General features: G+C 39.5%; 1 protein-coding gene across 1 annotated transcript in view; it reads right to left on the bottom strand.

Moving 5' to 3' along the window:
* Nucleotides 1–14,530: 14,530 nt before the first annotated feature.
* Nucleotides 14,531–17,031, bottom strand: part of MBNL3 (muscleblind like splicing regulator 3) — a 176,922-nt gene continuing 174,421 nt past the window's right edge. Inside the window, exons 9-10 of the mRNA XM_044268665.1 lie at nucleotides 14,904–14,985; nucleotides 14,531–14,666 (exon numbers count right to left, since the gene is read on the bottom strand). Of these exons, the coding sequence (XP_044124600.1) occupies nucleotides 14,664–14,666; nucleotides 14,904–14,985 (85 nt within the window). The 3' untranslated portion in view covers nucleotides 14,531–14,663. The remainder of the gene's footprint in view (nucleotides 14,667–14,903; nucleotides 14,986–17,031) is intronic.

Genomic DNA, 17,031 nt, shown 5'->3' on the forward strand with positions numbered 1-17,031 from the left:
AAGTAAGCGAAAGGACATTACGGCAGTACAGTGCCGACAGAAGGAAGACGTCCCCTGCTTCTGAGTGATATGCATCAAGCTGTGCAGCATTGCAGGGAATAATATGGCTAAAAAAACATTAGGGAAGCCTAAACATAACTGTTACTTCACAGTTATGATTGAACAAATAAGCAGTCATTATACAAACTTTTCTTATTTATTTATTTTTTTTAAACTCCGATACGCTTCAAGGTGACCCTAAAAGTTGGCTAAACCCACAGATTATTCACCAATGTCGTGTGTATGGGAGCATGCCAACTGTCCCCTAATGGCAGATGTTGGAGTAAAGAGGGATCAAGCATATTTGAAATTTGTGACCGATTCTGCTATAATCTGTGGGTTTATCCAACTTTTAGGGCCATCTTAAGAATCAGCAATCATAGGGAGAATTCCAAGATGAAGCATATTGGGTATGCAAAATGATAGATATATAAAACTGTGGGACCCCCTTCAGTTCTAGAAACTCTGAGCAAAATGCTCTTATCCTCTATGAATTCTGATGTGAGACAAGCATACTCATGGCCAGACCTTATCATGTCTATGATGTAATAGGGTGTACCCATCATGCTATTCTGTAAGAAGCCACCACTGCCCCAAAGGAGAACAGTCACCATTAGTTTGTATGCAAACACTGTACTTTGTAGCATCTCTGGCAGTTTCGGAAGTAGAGTATTAGGCTACTTACAATATGGTTTCAATGTTTGCTCATTTTACAGATGAAACTATACAATTTAGTAGGTTCTTATCAAAACATGTTGACTTGTGTGTTGAATCATTGCAGAACACTCCCTGTAACAATAGGTTTAGTCATCCCCTCATCTGCGAAATTACCAGGAGTCATAGCAACAAATGGCTCCGACCTCTACATTGGAGCTGTTTCCCATGTACAGTAGAACTTGTGTGTCAGGTTATTTCATTCTGTTGTGTGTGTGACAATATTAGGTCAAAGAAAAATAAAAAAATAAAAGAATAAAATCAATTGAAGCTGAATTTTCACGTACATGTGGTTTCCGCAACTTCCGAAGCAGAGTAAGACATTATTTCAAGATATGGAGAGGAGCACAGTGAAGACCGCTAGGAAAGGACAAAGGGGCTGCTTTTCAATGCATACAATACTAATAGTGCAAAACGATTGTCATGTGGGTAGGGTCGTGGTGGTGGTGGGAGGTCGGGGTCAATGCATTTTGCCAAAACTGCAATATATCTATTAGGGAAAACTCTTGCCTGGATGGAAATCTATTTCTTGGTATTAAGTGCCAGACCATCTCCAAATGTATAGTCAAAATATTTAAAAATTTTTTTTTTTTTTAGTTTTGCATAGATTTTGAAGTTGCACATAATGAATACTGCCAGCCGTGTCTGGGTGGTTCGAGAGTTGTCTAACTGTACTGGTAGGCCAGTTGGTGGACCAGTTGCCTACATGCAGCGAGGGTCTGTCATTTTGTAGTGTGAAGTAATATTGATGTTGTGACTTGTGAATATTATCTCAAACCACAAATTTCAACTTTAGAAATGTATTTAAAAAAACATCTGCTGCTTACAAAGCCATGCTCTGCTTTTGGGCCACCTCTGAGCAATTCTCTAATATATGCCTATTAACTGACTTGTGTAATAATGATATATTAGGTAATTACTTAGTGTAAATCTGCTGTGTGATTGGCTGGTCAGTCTACACCGGTCTTCAGGGCCATTGCAATTGTCCAGCTAGGGGGCGATGCTGGCAGCCTGAACAAAAGTCAAATACTAAAGAAACTATTTATATGAAAAAAAAATATTGTCTGATAGATTTACAGTTTACAGGCAAATGCTATTTTCCTTGATAGGACAGCAGCATTGATTAAAGGGCTGGTAACGGTCTTCACGTGTCCACTCTGCCATCTTCTAAATCAAGGCATACGTGAAATAAGTACCTTATTGTGGAGAAGAGCTTAAGTGCTTTCACATAATACATGACTTTGCCAAAGGGGAGCTATGTTACACTGTGGGTGCTATCAGACGTGATTAGATTTCATTCTTTCTGGGATGTCTGCCAGTCATTTATACCTCTCATCACACATGGTATTTTTATTGATCGATCTGTTGGCCATACTTAAACATCTTAGGCTAGTTTCACACTAGCTCTATGTAGCCTGCTGGATCTCTGCATTCCGGCATTTCCGGAAGCTTTAACGTCGTTGTCCAGCCCCATTAACTACAATGGAGACTGGTGGAGATCCGGCAAAAATAAAAAAATAAATGTCCGGAAGAAAACAAGTATTAGTGCTCCATTTTGGATGTCTGAGCTTCAAATCTTCTTTGCAGACATAGGGTTAAATCATAAAATTCAGGCTTCACTAGGGGGTGCTGAGGAGCTCAGTACTTACTGTTCATACACTGAAGTAATAATAAATCAGTATGCAGTAAGTTCTTAAGCTCCTCCTAGTGGTGACTACAGGTAGTTAGAATTTTACAATTTACCGCTTTGTCTGTGTCTATAAAAAGGATTTGGTTCTGAATTGGAAAAAAGGAGTTTTGATTACTTTAATAAATAAATTAGCAACATATTTTGACCAAATAAACATATGGTGTTTTAAGGTAGACATTCACTTTAAGCATGTAGGTGCAGTGAACATATTGGAAAGCAGGGTTCACATTTTTTGGTATTGTTCTATGAACTTTAAAATATTAAGGCTGAGTTCACACTTCCTTTTTTAGTGTGTGTTTGCCATACAAACATGAGATTCAGATGCAAGGCTAAGTTCCTGGGCCCCAGTGCCAATGTCTAATGGGGCCCTAGCTTACCACATACAATTTATAATAATAATGCCTTCTTAAAAATGTGAACAGGAATTATACCTTATAGAGCAGTATTATAGATTAATAATCACAAAAAATTTCAGAAAGCTGCAAATTCAGCGCCCTGAGGCACATGTCACTACTTTGACGACCCTACCCTGGGCTCTTCTCCGGAATGAGGATACTTATTTCACAGCATTCTCTATGCTGCAAATTGGAGTTTACCAGTGCTGAATAATAAGCTATGGCATAACAGCAAAGCAACATCATGCTTTTTAGATTTTTTTTATTTTTTTTATAGCAAAATGCCGTCTCTTCAAAGCCTTATTTATACCTATCTCTTTTACAAACTTTTCCTGTGTTTTTATGGACTTTTTATATTCAAAATATGTTCCAAGTTATTTTTTTTTTTACATTTTATTTTTTCCATTCTTGGACTATGTACATAAGTGCAAAAAAGGTGTGTCTCACACATTCGTACACTAACTGAATCAGTTTAACTGCAGCATATTTGTATCTTCAACACTGTTGAAGCAGCATATCATGCTTAGGGAGGAGCCAGAATAAACATAAGAAAGACCTTCACTTCCCATAGCCTATGAGCACAGACATACTGAATGCATTATACAGGTTATAAGCACTCCGACTACCATAACACCTCTTCAAACCAAGTATGGACAGCCAAGGATCCTTGACCCATCTTTAGAACCAGAGTAACTGGAACTGAAGATGCGCCTGCTTCTACTTCTGCCTGTCTTGGCTACATCGTCAAGATTCTAAGCTATAGGCATTATCGGAAGTGTAGTTCAAGAACAGTAAGAGAGTCAGAGCTTGGTAAGAGAGTCAGAGCTTGGTAAGAGGGGTAGGTATCTTTCCTGTACGGACTTCAAGTCCCTGATAAGACATAAGTTTGTATGATCAGAACCATCACTTACTATGTTCAATACTTGACATTAGTTTAGCAATTCCTTATAGCTCTAGCTCTTCCAGTTCTCTCAAATGTACTTATTCTGTGAAAACCAACATCAATGTATCAACATATCCAACTCCATTTTGGTTTGTCATGCCACTGCCTAAATAACAGTTTACTAAATTTAACAGACAGGATGACAGTATCTTCCATCTTTGAAAGTTTACATTTCATAAGCACTAAATGAGTGGAAGACACGCGGTGATCCTCAAACTAGTTTGATAGTTCAAGTACTTGTATGATGGCACTTGTACTTCTCCCATAGCTTTGAAGCCACGTGTTGTCTTATCCTACTCTAGACCAAGAAATGAACCATAGAAAGGAATATTAGGGTCACTCAAGAATACATCATACTGCAGCATATGTTGTGTAGGGCTGGGGATAGAGAGATTTGTAACATGAAATGCAGCTTAGAAGTCATTCCACACACTTTTTACAGACTTTGCTTATATAAATTAGTATTAAAATATCCCAGCAGTTTATATTTCCTTTTTTAAACATTTTGTAGGCAGAACTCGTTTTGAAAGTGAGTGTGCGAACTATAGACATGAAATGGGTTTAAGGCCTGTTAAAAATATGCCTCACTCTCCTCTCTTGAAATACTGTGGGAAAAAAAACCCAGAAGCACACAACAGGTAGGCCATGTTAAACCTCACTTGGCTCCTATACAGCACAGTGTAAAACAGCTTCACTGGGAAAAAACATAAAATTGAGACGTCTACAAAAAGAAAAAGACATAGGTACAACTACAAAGAAGATGGTGTTCAGTATTGAACCATTCAAGTCCTGCTAAATTCACCAATTTAGGTCAATTCTAGAATTCTTAGCAGGAAAATGGGACTAATGGCATCCTCCACTGTGTGACCATAGCTTTGTATATCCATAGTTCTATCCATGAACTTCTAACTTAAGCCAAATATTCTACACACCCTGCAAGCTAATGGCGGGACCAAACACTGCCAAGACTCAAACATTTTAATTTATATGACCAGGTTATCTTTAGAGGCCCTAATGATAAGGACCAATTTAGAGATGAATGCCTCATGCACACTTATGGAAAGTATAAAACAAATATGAGCAAAGAGACCTATGTTCGCTTACTCAATGTGATACATCATGTAATTGCCATGACCAGTGTTGAGCGAATTATTGAAAAATTCGATTCGACTCCTTCACCGAATTTTACAAATAAATTTGCTTTGTGAAGAATTACTTTGTCACGAAGCGCATTTCTTTGTAAGTAGCAGGTTCAATGACTGGGAACTGAGATTGTACCACCCCCGTCATTGAGTCCCTCAGATGCCGCGATCATCGCTAATCAAGGCATCTGAGAATAATAGTAAGGGCTTTTAGGGGTTAACCCATTAAAAACTTAAAACTCACCTTATCTGTTTGAGCACGAAGAGGCCATCACTGCGCAGGAGATTTGCTTGCGATCTTCAATCAAGACGGCTGCAGTAGCCTCTTCGCACTCAAATGGATGAGGTATGTTTTTTTTTACCGCATTCTAAGGAAAATTGATTAGTTGAATAATTGAATTTTCCCTAAAATTTAGATCGAAGTCCACTTTGGATACTTTGATTCGCTCAACCCTAGCCATTTAAGGTTTACACCAGATAATTGTTTTATACTTCCTTTAAGTATATGATCAAATTCTGTATGTGGGAATTTGCTTCTAAAACTTGGCAGTAAATATTGGTTGGGTGACATCACTACTTAGACCTTTTTCTACAGAAGCCACAAAGAAATAAAAGGTTCTTAGATATCCACCATTCAATTCTGCCCGTTAGCTACTTTCTGAACACCCCTTCTGCATCGTGGCAGTGCCACTGTAAATGATATGCCATGGCATTACTAATCTTTACTGCTGGAGTTTTAGAAATAGTAGATATATAAAGCATTTATTTTATTAATAGTTAGCCATGTGCAGTCCACTTTTATGGCCTCATACCACAGTCAGGCTGAGAACTAGACATAGTATGAGTAGATAATGAGGTCTTCCAATAGTCAGCCATCATATAATTGACCATTGGTATGATGAATTCTCTCAAAGAAAATGAAAGGATGATTTTCATCTTGGTGTCCAAGACCAATGTACGTGTCTTCTGATGATTGGTGAGTTGGTGACCAATCCTACTCCCCTGTGACCTCCTATAACTTGTGTTTTACTTCTGGTGACTCACTATCTTCTGACCCTTGTCACCTACAATGACATAGAACTTAAAGGAACTTTGGACAAGCACTTTCCATGCCCCACACATCAGGTTGGATAGTTTCCTTCCATCATCATCCGAAATGGGCATCATTTGGAACTATGCATTCCAGCCTTCAGAGATGTAAGAAGTCTCAGTGTTGGCTGTTGGTCACTAAGGCATGCTGGGATCTTTAATTTGGCTACAGGGTATATGAAATAATTAGCAAAAGCTGGCCATTCAGATGCCTAAGTTCACAGTGGTTCGGATGAACCCAAAAGTCACCAACTTACAGATGGGATGGGGACCTTAAAGGAGTTTTTTCATCATGGACAATGGGGTCCCGCACCTATATAGATAATGGAGCCCCGCAAGGTGGTGGCTGGAGGACTCTGGTCCGGGCTCCACCAAGCTGGCTACCCATAGAAGTGAAGTAGGGCGCACTGAGGATTTGCGGCCCCCGCTCCCATTCATTTCTATGGGGCCGACGGAAATAGCTGAGCCAGCGCTCGGCTATTTTCGCCGGCCCCATAGAAAATGAATGGAGGGCGGCTGCGCATCCCCAGTGCGCCCTCCTTCACTTGCGGGGCTCCGTTCTCGATATAGGTGCGGGTTCCTGCGGGGACCCGTACCTATAAGACAATGGGGGCATATCCTAGCGATATGCCTCCATTGTCCATGATGAGACAACCCCTTTAAAAAAAAAATTGTTACTTTGATGGCGATGACAGTATCACGCTCATACTGATACACCATCCTTATTCTAAGTGAAAATTTAACAATGTGTACAAAAGGTAGCCACGTTGTAGTCTCTTGTTGCCACTGCAACTTAATATAATAACACAACAATGAATCTATCATTGTAGGCATTTACATCCAAATATTCTTGTATTCTGTATATGATGCTATAAAGCAATTATAATCTTTATCATGCTTCATTATGGAGACCGTAGTGCTAGAACTAAGTAAATTATGGTATATAGGTATTAAAATGTCACCTACAAGTCTCTCCGTCAAAAATTCATTAATCACTAAAATATCTCAAACTGATTATGATGAAATAGAAACTCTTCCAGAATGTATGTGCTATGATTTATTATGTTAATGACCAACAGTAATGTAGTTGTATACTTAATATAGTTTGTATATTTACACTGAAATCATAGAAGCTTTACGGCTGACGTGGCGGCCACAGCCTGCGCTGACAAAAGTGTACAGCTTATTTGAGAAATTGAAAGTCAGCGCAGACTCTAGCGACCATGTCTTCAAAGTGATAAATCGACTCTATAAATAGATTTCTCTCCCACATGTTATGTTGGATGTCGTGGGCTTCAGTTTTTAGTGTTTTTATAATATTTTTTTGGTTTTCTTGAAGGTCGGGCAACCTTCAGTACTCCAGGTGTTGTGAATCTAAAACTCCCACCATGCACACTTACTTGGCTCTTCTTGTAACCCCCATAGAAGTGAAAGGAGGATTCTGGGAGTTGTAGTTTCGGAACAGCTGGCATGCCGGAGGTTGCTGATCAATGGTCTATGCACTAGTCTTGAGGAATACTGACTTGTCTAGCATTAGGAAGATATAGGGTATTTGCTTGTTGTAAGGCTCCCTAGTGAGTGGCACATTAGTACTCATGAACAGAACGTTGACCTGATCAAAGACCAGAGATATCCTGCAGACTTCAGTTTAGTATTGCACAAGAAAGTTAAAAGGTCCCATACTGGGAAAAGCCACATATCATTTGGGCATGAAATCCATTTTGGGAACCAATAAAATGACTGAGCTCTTGGATATTAATCATTTCCATTTCTCCTTCGTTCTCTTGGCAGAAGCAGTTTTCTAAACTCAAGCATTGGTTAGGCTTCTGCAAATGTTTTTCCTTCTTTTAAGTTGGCCATACTTATGAGATAGCGGTTGTCTAAAGTTGCCTTCAGACAACCACTATGTCCCGCAACCTCCCGATAGTTATATAATCGCCGAGCAATCGTCGATTGGACAAGTAAGCGAGTTTATTTCAATGAGGAGAAGTAAGCAAGCTGTTGACATGACAAAGAATTAGGCATGGTGAAATCCAATATGCCTGACATTTGTCAATGGGGGACTGTCTGAAGGGCCCATGACAAGTTAGATCACAGGCTACTCCCACTGAAATGGCCAGCTTTAGTCTGCCATCCACTTTGGTGGATTCACATTGTCTATATGTCTGTCCAGATCATCTGTTAGTAATGAAAAGGAAGGAGAGATGGAAATGACACTGCAAATGTGATAGGGCTTAAAAATGGCGCAAATTAATTTTTTGATTTCTATTGGCAGGGAAAGGTTGGTTTGATTTCCACAGCTAAAATCAATTCCCATTCCCCAGATGTGCAGAATTGCTGCATTCATAGGGATGAGTATGAACATTTGGCTAAGGGCACAGTCAAAGGGGTTTTCATATATTGACGGCCTATCCTCAGGATATCTAATCAGTGGGGGGTCCGACTTAGGGTGCCAGGAGTTGGACTCCCATGAATCAGGTATTGATGATTTATCTTGACCATCAAGATATGAATCCCAGAAAACACTTTTAGGCCTCATGCACACAATCATATTTCCATCTGTGTGCTATCTGTGTTTTTTGAGGATCCCACACAAAATCATTCATTTCTATGGGTCTGCAAAATCCATGTGCTATCCTCATCCGTCCCACAAATTTTAGAACGTGTCCTATTCTGCGGACCAAAAATAGTCTTTTCTCATGATAGGAGTGAAAGAAATGCAAATTGCGCACGGACAGTAACTGTATTTTGCAGGCCACAATATGGACACTGTCGTGTGCATGAGGCCTTAATGGAGGGGTATAATGGGAGGGTGAATGCCAATAAGAGCTCTGGTATACATATGGGCAGCTTTATATATACATTAGAATGTAAAGACAAAACTGCACACATGCTATAGCTATAAAACAGGCATGCTCAACCTGTGGCCCTCCAGCTGTTGCAAAACTACAACTCCTAGCATGCCCGAACAGCCTACAGTCATCAGCCTACAGCAGGGCATTGTTGGAGTAGCAGGTTGAGCATGCCTGCTATAAAAGATATTAAGATAATGCCTTCAGTGGGCAGGAGGTGATGGTGGAAATTTATCAGGAGAATCCTAATTTTGGAAGGGAACCTGCTCATATGTAACAATTGGGAAATATCCAAGTGCCACTTATAAGGCAAATAAAAATAAAATAAAAAAGACTTACAAATGAGAAGGATACATCTATGGATACAAGTCATTCAGGTGATCCCTTTAAGACATCACAAAAATGTTGTGTGTGTATATATATGGCCTAAGTTGTAACTGCAAGTAATAACAGAAAAAATCCAGAAAACCAAAATATATATTGTATAACACGTCAAAAACAAAGCGCAGAACACGCAAACAAAAAAACTAATTTTGAAAAGAAAACTGAAATTATCCCGCAAATTCACTATTAACATTTTATAAATTCTAGAAAAAAGGAAGAATTCATTTTAAAGACTCCAGTTTCTTAATTTGTCTTTACACTAGCATGTTTTATTTCCTTATAGTCTATACTAAAATATTGGTGCAAATAAAAGTCAATTTACAAACTAAAAATAAAAAGGAATAACATGGCTGATTACGAAATCATATTTCACAAAAAAAAACACTGTACTTATTTTTTTTATGATTTTATATATTTTTCATTCACTCCCTTACATCTAACTACGTGATCATTCCAAAGAAAATAATCTAACATCTACGATCCTAACATGTTAAGTGTATAAAACGTTCCCTCCTATAGACCCGTTACATCCAAGTTTCAGCATTGTTGCATATTATTTGCATAAGGCTGATTGAAATGGACTAACAGAAATAGCTTTGGATAAATAAAAGTAAAAAAATAAAATAAAAAACAGGTTGTTATAGAGAATCCCATCATCTTCTCATAGTGGAGGCGGCCATTTTGTAGTCTAAGTGAACATTCACACATAAAAGCACATCACCACATCACATCACTAGGAACGGGTGACAACACTGAGAAATAAGGCACTCCAGTGATGTTACTTGTTCTTAATGAACTCATGCGCTCAATCATCAAGATTTTTTTTTTTTTTAGACCCGCAAAATGGCGGCCTCTATCATTGGAAGGTAATGGGACTTAATTTAGAGTCACTAATAGCATGACTGGAATAAGAAGAGGAAAAAAAAACATTATCAGGACATTTAGAGTCTGTCGACATTTTCTTTTTTTTTTTTAAGAACACAGAGGTGTGAGCCATTGCACAAGACACATTATAGTGCTACCGCAATATTATACTTTTTTTCTTTCTTTGATTCGTTTGGAGAGACGCACAGAATTATTATTGTCGTTTAAAGGGGTTGTCTGCTTTAACAAAAAAATATCCATTTTCAAATACCCTTTTACGGGTGTTCTGAGGAGGGTTCCCCATAGAAAACCTTAATCTATTAGCCAGAGAAGCGAGCGGCTACAGAGAACATCGCTCACCCGGCAGGTCCATGCACTACACACTGATTTTGAGTCTTAGCCAAATAAAATATAAAGAATGACATCATTTTTTACTTCCGTTTTGTTTCAGGTTTATAAAAACCATTTTTCTTCATTTTGTTCTAAAATCTAAAAATGATCCTACATGAGATCATATTTTTGAAATACCCATCATAGAACTATCTATAGCAGAGGTCAGCAACCTTCGGCACTCCAGCCGCTGTCAAACTACAGCTCCCAGCATACACAACAGGAGGATTCTGGGAGTTGTAGTTTAAGAACAGCTGGAGCGCCGGAGATTGCTATTCCCTGATCTATAGGATTGTAGGGCAAAAGTGGCCATAGATGTAAAGACAATTCTGCTCATCTGATGGCTTCTGGAGCAACCACCTTCACGTCTTCAGTGATGATCCGATTTGGTTGGAGCAATGGAAAGCTGTACTATGTACAATGACCAAAACTGAAAGTGTAACAATATTTCCAAATTTCTCAGGTAGGTTGCTGCAAATCGTGGTAGAAATACTTTACATGTACGATGGTTGGATGAACATTTGTGTAGTCAATGTTTAGAGAATCTTTACATCTATGTCTACCTTTATTCCACTCGTTTGTCCTGGGACACTATTCTTACTTATAGTTTGTTTCACTGGATATAGCATGTACTTAGCATTTTCTGATTACCTATAATTTTTTACCACTCTGAACTTTACGTATTAATATTAAACCATTAGCTTTTCTTAAAGGGGTATTCCGGGAGTACAATATTGATGCCTATCCTCTGGATAGGTGACCGGTCATCAATATGTGATTGGTGGGGATCAGACACCTGGCACAGCCTCCGGTGAGCGCTGCGGCCTCATCACAGCATACCAATCACAGTGCTGTACATTGTATAGTGGCTGTGCTTGGTATTGCAGCCCAGGTTCTTTCACTTTAAAGGGACTGTGCCACACAAAGGCCCATGTGATGGCCGAATGTGACATTGCTGGCCGAGGAAATTAGTGCAGTGCTCACCTGCACACCACTGCGTCTTCAAACAGTGGGGATGCTGGGAGTCGGACCCCTCTGATCAGATACTGATGACCTATCCAATCTGGCTAGGAGGGTCCTGCAAGGTCATCTTCATCTAATAGCAAAGGAGATAGAAAATCTATGGTTGGGTCCCCTCTCTAATAAATGCATTGCAGCGACATGACCTTTATGGTACATTGGTAGACTGGATCCATGAGGGTGCAATTGACAAGAGTATGTTACCCCCTTTAAGTTTCATAAAGTGTCAATGTAGCCATTATTTTGCATCAGGGAACAAGACAAAAATATTTGGTAACGTGGAGCAAGCCACAATAATTTTGTATAACATAAAAGCCACCTTCATAAGGTAACATTGGCGGCTGTAAAATACTCTGGGGTCTGTGTCTCAACGACCCTTTATTTTAACATCCAAGTGAAATGCAATATAACCCGTATTGCATTAGGTTGATGCTTAGATCTGGCCCACTTAGTTCATACATTCGCTTGGCACAGTATGTTGTTAAATATGGCGCCTGGTCTAACCGCATTAGACTAATATATCTCAACAGTTCTTGTAGTATTAAACTTGATACATGATCCCAAAGGTGGGCTTTACATGGACGACGTGACTTAAAATGAAAGCCATTTGGCTAAGATACAAGTTTAAACATTTCACAAGTGGGAATACTGGAGAACAAATGTCGATGTCAGTTTCGGGATGGTACACTCGTCACTAAAGGGGTGAATGCAGATTAAAGATATTAGCAATTGAGGCCGTTTTGTTCACTAAGCAGAAAGATCAATGTTATCTTTAACAATCAGAATCTACCATTCACTGCGGGTGGTTAAAAGGACCCTCGAAAGGATTTTAAGAATAAACCCCCTATGTTTACATTCTATATACATCTCTCCGATGTTTAAAAATATATGTATATATTTATACATAAAAAAGGATTACAATAAGGTGTCAGAATATACAAAATAACAAAAAAGAAAGAAACTATTTAGCACTGAAAGTTCCATCATTAAATCCATAAAGCCATACACCATGTGACTGTATCAGATCTGGTTCAGTCACATCTCTCACCGTTGAGGCACTGGCACGCGCTGTGCAAAAAAATTCAGGTAACGCAAATAGTTTTCAACAGAAAAAAAAACAATTATGTAAAAATTAAAAACACTCTTGTTAGTCCACGTATTACATTAATTGTGGCAGTATTCTGGAAAACAGGAACCATAGCGGTTAGAGGTCCACTGCTCAAAATCAAGTGCAACTCGTCTACGTTTACGTGACGCCCATTTCTTAAAGCTATATCATATATACGATTGTTCTCTCACTTCAGTCAAGAAGGTTATTTTGCCAGCTAGGGTTGGACCAGGGCCACGTCCATAGGTACGAAAGCCAAGGTATGCAATTATTCTAGGTGTCCCTATGGCATGGATAAACGTTTCGTTTGATAGGCCTGCCCACTCGTTCTCCCTCACGTGCGGGTGAGGGGTGTGTATAAATAATAAGTGCTATACTGACTGTGCCGGTGGGCAACAACACGGTCACATAAAAAAATTACAAAATTGAGATCATTCATCTATGGAATAAAAGTATACAGTAAAATCCATACTATAAGGTAATATCACCACAATTAGCTAAAAGCATTAAAAGGGCTTCTTCAGGGATGGAACCTTGTTTGAAGAGGTTGAAGGTTTCCATTTACAAATGACTTAAATTTATTGTTCTGGCCCTACTGTGACTGCTCCCAAACGCATCACTTTTCATGTCTGGCTCCTTCTAAGCTTAGAAGATATGCTCATTCTTCATTTGCTTAGCCCCACACATAAATTGTAGGTAGGACAACATTTACGGATAATAACCTTCCATTGCCATCTGCTTTGGCTCAATCGAGCGTGCAACTTAATTGCTATGGGTTATGTGATGGCTAACCTCCGGCACTCCAGCTGTGGTAAAACTACGACTCCCAAGATGTTCTCATGAATAGAGCATGCTGGGAGTCAAAGTTTCACCACAGCTAGAGTTAGCCATTGCTGGGTTAGAGCAATACCGTGGCTGGTATCTTCTCTAAGAGCATTCAATGTTGGTGGCAGGGCAGAGAGGACATGCTGACTGCACTCTATAGTGCATTGTAGGACCCATATGGCACAATGTGAGCCATGAGGTGGCATTACAGTAAAAATGATGCAGTTTCTTACAGTAATGCAGCCCCAAGGAGAATGAGAAATGGTTCATATGTCTGGACAGAAGAAGACCAGACAAGGTAGAGGAAGCTTGAACATGCCACCTAGATTGCACGCATAGGTGAAATTGGCCATTGAAACAGGAAAAAGCTTTGCAATAGATGAAGCCAGAGATGTAAAACAATACTTTCAGTAAAAGTTGCAGGAAGGCGGATAAATCAAGTCATTTGATTCTGGTACACAATTTCCCACCGAGGCATTTTAAATAGTTAACAATCTTATGTTACATCAGTAAAAGGATTCATTTGGGGATATTTCCTTTTAGATGGTGGTGCTTTGAAAGCAATCTGTATTCCTGTTATTTTGGTTAGAATGATTGGAAAAAGGATTTAAATTATCGGTATAAAATTAGGGGGAAAAAATAATATATTTCGAGCTGGACCTTCTTTCTGAACCACTTTGTCCCTGTTTGGCATAATACTAAGAAGATGACAAAACAAATGATGCATGTAATTATCACGATGCAAAAGATGGTCTCGAGTATACTTCTCATAATGATACACACATAAAAATGGAATTGACTACAATGTAAACAAAACAGTTAAGATAACACTTTAAAATGTGAATCCACCAATAATATGCAGCAAAACAAGCTTCCGCATGGTGCACTCATCTAACATGGTACACGCAGAATGATTACATGTGTTAAAAGTAAATGTGTTACAAAAGTCTAGTATAGTATCCTACGTGTATAACCGCTCTCGGAGAGCGATGTTGACTGTAATGTATATTTTTTTTCCATAGTGCTGTTTTTCAGACATTCCCATTATTTTTTTTTTTCTCTTTTTGGTTAACATGTAGACTGCAGCAGGCTTACGGTCGAGGTGGTAGAGGACGCCAGTAATGGATATTTACAGAAAGGCCATGTGTAACTTCCCACGGATAAATTCTGATACTCCATAATTCTGCTGTTCAGAATTTCAACATGGCCTACTAGAGAAGGAAGAAAGAACAGACAGGAAGTTATCACAGTGAGGAACAAATGGGGAGAATTTATTACAATAAAGCATAACATCTGAGCAAATGTGACATGAAAATTTCTCATTGGAGCCACTTTAAAGGGGTATTCCAGTTTTATTTTTATTTTTTATTTTTTTTACTTATTTGTTTATATAGAAGGACATCATACAATTTTCTAATATACATGCATTTAAAATTCTGCATACATACCTTTCTTTTATCAGGCAGTTGACCCCTATATGCAGTAGAATGGTAAAGCCCGTGTATCAGTCCTGTGTAATGTATCCATGGCCTAAATGAAACATGGCATCAGTCATGTGACACTCTTTACACCCTAACATTCAGGAAGCAGTGTTACATGACATACATGTGCTAGGACAGCACACAGGACACATCCATGTGATAATTAAATAGGCCGTGTGTTGGAATAACGATTTTTATTGAGGATATTGCAGTAACTACATCACTATGTTTATTTACATGCTGGCCTGTCTCTAGATGATGTAAAATGGCTGCCTGTCAGTAGGTGTTGTCAAGTTGGTAACAAAATTTAGTGTAAAAAAAACAAAAACAACACACTCACACATATTTACTTCTACACAGACAGTGACAGATCGGATGAGATACTGCTCCTGTTAGTAATACTGTAGATGTTCTGCTCTCAAATACACCGCTATTCACCTGTTAGATACCTGAGCAGTTAAAGGGGTATTCTGGTTAAATTAAGTTATCCCCTATCCACAGGATAGGGGATAACTATTAAATTGTGCGGGTCCTACTGCTGGGAACCTCACCGATCATGAAAACATGGGCCACGTACACCCTGCAGCCTCCCTGAAATGAATGGAGCGGCCAGTCGCACATGTGCTTGGCGCTCTATTCATTTCTATAGGAGTTCCGGACATAGCCAAGTACAGCGCTCGGCTATCTAAGGAATTCCCACAGAAATGAATGGAGCGGCTGCACGCATGCCTGACCGGCCGCTCCGTTCATTTCAGGGGGGAGGGGGGCTTCAGGGAATACGGGGCCCCTGTTCTTGTGATTGGTGAAAGTCCTAGCGGTAGGACCCCCACCGATCTAAAAGTTATCCCCTATCCTGTGGAATAACTCTGTACGTGAAAGCTGGGTCACATGATGGCTCACAGAACTGACGCCATGTTTAGTCCTACCCAGCTCTCCTATGGGTGCATTTTGCAGGACTAAAATGGGCTACTGTATGGATATAATAAAGGTCTGCAAGCAACATTTTTAATAGATGTATATCAGAAAATTGTTCAACATCCAATGTTTCCAATACATAAATAAAAGTAATCATTAAAACAGGAATACCTCTTTAAACTTGATATTACCATAAAGCAGCTACCTTGTATATCTGTTACCAATATGGATAATGGAGCAGGGCAGCCTTGGGGAAATCAAATTCCTGACAGCTGCCAGTCTGAATACAAGCACCACTTATGGAAGCCTGTATGGAACAAAGTGAGTAAAGTGTAGTCACGATGTAACAGCTCTTCTATTCATGGTGGCCCTGGGAGGGCAGCTGCCCTGCTCTACTGCCCATCTATTCCCCTACTTGCAATATTGGTAATTAGAGATCAACAAGGTTACTGCTAATAAAGTTCATTACATATCTTATAAAGTGGATCTAAGGTGGAGCGTCTCTTTAAAGGGCTTGTCAAATTTTTTTTCATTTGCCCTTTAGTCAGCAGCATTTGTGGAAAAAGCCATTCTTGCTCCGCACCAGCTCTGTAGCTCCTGGGCTCTTATCACTGGAAATCTGGTCCCCGTCTGTCAACTTCCACACTGCTGGGTCACGTCACCAGTGAGGCCAGCCATCAGCTGCAGTGAGGCATGAGACCCCGTCCATGTGGAAGTTGAGAGATGGGGACAACAACAAAAAATTTGGACAACCCCTATAGCAGTTCTGTAGTACATGCAGTATCGTACAGACTATGTTACAACCCTCTGGGCACTGATGGTTGACATATATCCCATCCACAAGGTCGTGTATACATCAGACATGTCCACATACACTTTTGACATCTGGTTAATGGATGTATGTAATTTTCGCCCTGCCCTCGCAGCGGAGTACTAGTTTCTGCTAGTTTAAAGGGCATCTGTCAGCAGATTTGTGCCTATGCTACTGGCTGACCTGTTACATGTGCACTTGGCAGCTGAAGGCATCTGTGTTGGTCCCATGTTCATATGTGCCTGTATTGCTGAGAAAAATGAAGTTTTAATATATGCAAATGAGCCTCTAGGAGCAACGGGGGCGTTATCATTACACCTAGAGGCTCTGCTCTCTCTGCAACGTCTGTACTTCAATTGACAGGGCCAA

This window comes from Bufo gargarizans, chromosome 9, assembly GCF_014858855.1.
Source record: "Bufo gargarizans isolate SCDJY-AF-19 chromosome 9, ASM1485885v1, whole genome shotgun sequence".
NCBI lineage: Eukaryota > Metazoa > Chordata > Amphibia > Anura > Bufonidae > Bufo > Bufo gargarizans.